At 39.2% G+C, this 3,096-nt stretch overlaps 1 protein-coding gene across 1 annotated transcript; it reads right to left on the reverse strand.

The window, feature by feature from the left end:
• Nucleotides 1-1,847: 1,847 nt before the first annotated feature.
• On the reverse strand, nt 1,848-3,096 carry LOC137968508 (uncharacterized). The gene has a single exon (XM_068815068.1). The coding sequence runs from the start codon at nt 3,094-3,096 to the stop codon at nt 2,068-2,070; it is 1,029 nt and encodes a 342-aa protein (XP_068671169.1). The 3' UTR covers nt 1,848-2,067.

Here is a 3,096-nt window from a genome sequence, read left to right on the forward strand (position 1 = left end):
GTTTTTAATTTATACTGTTGACTGTGTTCTGAGGGTTGTACACAACTACCTCTCAGTCCAAATTGCTTTGTTGATAATTCTAATTCAAATAGTCCTGTATATGTAGTTCTTTCATTCTAGCCTCCACTGTCCATTCCAAACACAAGGAAATATAAAGGATTATAATGTTAATATGATGTATTATATGGGAGGCCATATCATTCAAAAGTGGTACGAGCTCACGATTGGTGATCGAGAACACGATCGCTATGGTTGAGATTATCGATTGGTGATCGAGAATGACGATCGCTATGGTCGAGATTCACGATTGGTGATTGAGAATGACGATCGCTATGGTCCAAAACACGATCGCTATAGTCAAAAAAAAAATTGATGATCGAAGATGTCGATCCCTATGGTCGAGAATATCGACTGTCGATTGGTGATCGAGAATGTCGATTGGTAATTGAGAATTGGAAAGGACTGGAAACGAGTGAGGGATAATACACTCACACCTACATCAAGTAGTAACCGCCTGTGATCAAGATGGCGGCCGCCGAATGCGCCGATGACCAAGATAGTCGAGACTTAGAGGAATTTTTTGACTCCATGAAGCAGTGCTTCGATGAGGTGGATAAGGAGCTCAATGATGAACTTAATTCTATTCCTTTAGACTATTTAGAGAGTAGGCTAGAGGATCATTTCCAAGTTGTTCATGCAATAGCAATTGCAATACAAAATAATGCCAATGATGAACTGAAGCGACTTATGGAAGATCTGCTCTCGGTTTCGCAAAGCTTGTTGCAGGAAATCCGTACCACAAAGAATCAGAGAGAAATGAGCAAAAGTAAGTCACCAGCTTGGGTTCCTAGTACACAAGCAAGCACAGGAGGAAGGCCCAGGTTTAACATTACCAAAGAACAAATCGAAACTCTGAAAGAAACTGGGATGAATTGGAAAGGAATAGCACTTTCACTTGGGATTAGTGACAGCACTTTATATCGACGTAGACAAGAGTTTGGACTTCATGAAAGCTTTGTGTAATAATAATAATAATAATAATAATAATTATGCAGCAATATTGTTATTCATCATCATAGTAATCAGAATTACTGGAAAAATCATACTAAATTTATAGTAATCACATAACTTGAATATGCTGCTACATATTTGTTCTGTAGTTCCATACAGCAAAACTGAACACCTTGAACTATAACTTTAAACAGAAACCTCACGTGGAATGACAAACTTTCAGTGAATGTATCGTGTGTATTTATTAAAAACCCACTAATAGTTTTCTCTTGTAAAGCTGTAACCCACTTCTGTCATGTTTCTTAAATTCAACAAACCCTTCTCAGACAATAGAAGGCTAAATATGTGCAATGAATTGTAGCACTAATCAGTTGCTAGTAATTATTTGAGATATGATTTCTGCAAAAGCCCCTCTTGGGTGTTTCCGAATAAACACAATTCATCAACAGTATGATGACTTCCTTGAAAGTTTAATCTACCTAAAAAAATAATGTAAACTGCAGTTTGCAATCCCACCTTGACACCCATACACGGTTTATGTTGTAAAACAGTAACTAATAACAGTGTTTTGTGTTAACAAAATGATAACTTTTTTATTCTCTTAGAACTGGAACAAAACTGTAAACAGTGAGTAACAATTATCTTGCCTTGAACAATTTGAAAATCTTTGTTTCTATCAATGATTAACCTGTTATCATAACTTGAGACAACAACTTTTGTGTACTGAACATACTAAGTATAACCCTCTTCAAAATTGGCCAGTCTGTTTACACACTGTCTATCAGACACATTGATTGAGATTCTATTGAGATATCAAGTCTTCTTGAGGGAAATGCTTATATGCATGATCACTTGGTTGGGTCACCCAGTGAGTCTTGACTGCAGAGTCACTACATGGGAACCATCTAGTGAAACGAGGCATCAGGGGAAATGGGACAGGATGGGAAAAGGTTTTGCCATCCCTTCTCTTGACAGTTCGCAAATCACAGCTCTGCACATGAAAATCCAAAGAACTGAGTCTGCTTGCAGGCTGATATTAGAGAAGTATTAAAACACCTAAATCATGTCAAAAAACCATGCTTGGTCTTCTTTCATGACATTAGTAAATTCTTCTGCCAGAGCTGGGTATGACTCATACGTAGTAGGAAGCTCTAGCATTGGTATACATGTTCGAACCACAGGGCGTCGCTGAAAACCTTCCAAAGAAGAGAAGGACACTTCAATGTGGTCACAGGTAATGACATCACTTTCTGTGCAGAAATGGAGGAACTTGGCCAGTGCCTTTCCTTCTAAGGTTTTGACAAACCTTTTTAGATGTTCCAGACTCTGTCGTTCGGCTTCACTGGATGGCTCTGCCCTGAACAGGTTATTTATTTTCTTGGCTGTTGGACGCTTGCTGTCATACAGTTCCTTGAGACCTTCAAGGGTTTGGAAAGTGTAAACACACCGCAGTGAGTTTACAATAGGGGCCCAGCTGTTTAATACATATCTTGGTTTCTGAACCAATTCTTGGTGAGCCAACTCCATGATTATTGTTCGAATGTTGTCTTTGTTGGGCACCCTGAAGCACTTGAATGTCGAGAGGAATTCAATGGCATCTTTGTCGTTGGCATCAAAAGCATCACTGAGACATGTGTCCAAGACCTCTCTGTCTTCAGCTGCAATGTACTGTCTAAACGATGCTCGAAGAAAGTCTGGTGTGATGCTCTCTTCTCCAAATAAGCATGATGCGAAGAATAGATGAGAAAGTTTCAAAGGGAAGTACTTAACGGTCTTGTAACCATAAACCAGGATTCTTGCAATAGTTTCCCACTCAGGCTTCTGCAGGTCATGCCTGATAAAAGGAATTTTCTCTCCACTACCAACTGTGAGTGAAGTGAAAAAATCCTGCCAGAATTCAGTAAGAATGTCAAGCAGAACTCCCTTGCCCCTCCCGTCTTCTGGATGGCCATTTGCATCAATGACATTGACATCAAGAAGGCAATTTGAAATATTGGGATCACTGAATATTTCAATAAGGTCTTTCCTCATGGTACCTCGATGCACAGTGACACACTTCTTAGGTGCATCATCATCATAAAGCAT

This window comes from Montipora foliosa, chromosome 8, assembly GCF_036669935.1.
Source record: "Montipora foliosa isolate CH-2021 chromosome 8, ASM3666993v2, whole genome shotgun sequence".
NCBI classification, from domain to species: domain Eukaryota; kingdom Metazoa; phylum Cnidaria; class Anthozoa; order Scleractinia; family Acroporidae; genus Montipora; species Montipora foliosa.

Excerpts from the sequence above, each read along its gene's own strand:
- LOC137968508 (XM_068815068.1), bottom strand. The coding sequence starts at position 3,096 with ATGCTTTATGATGATGATGCACCTAAGAAGTGTGTCACTGTGCATCGA.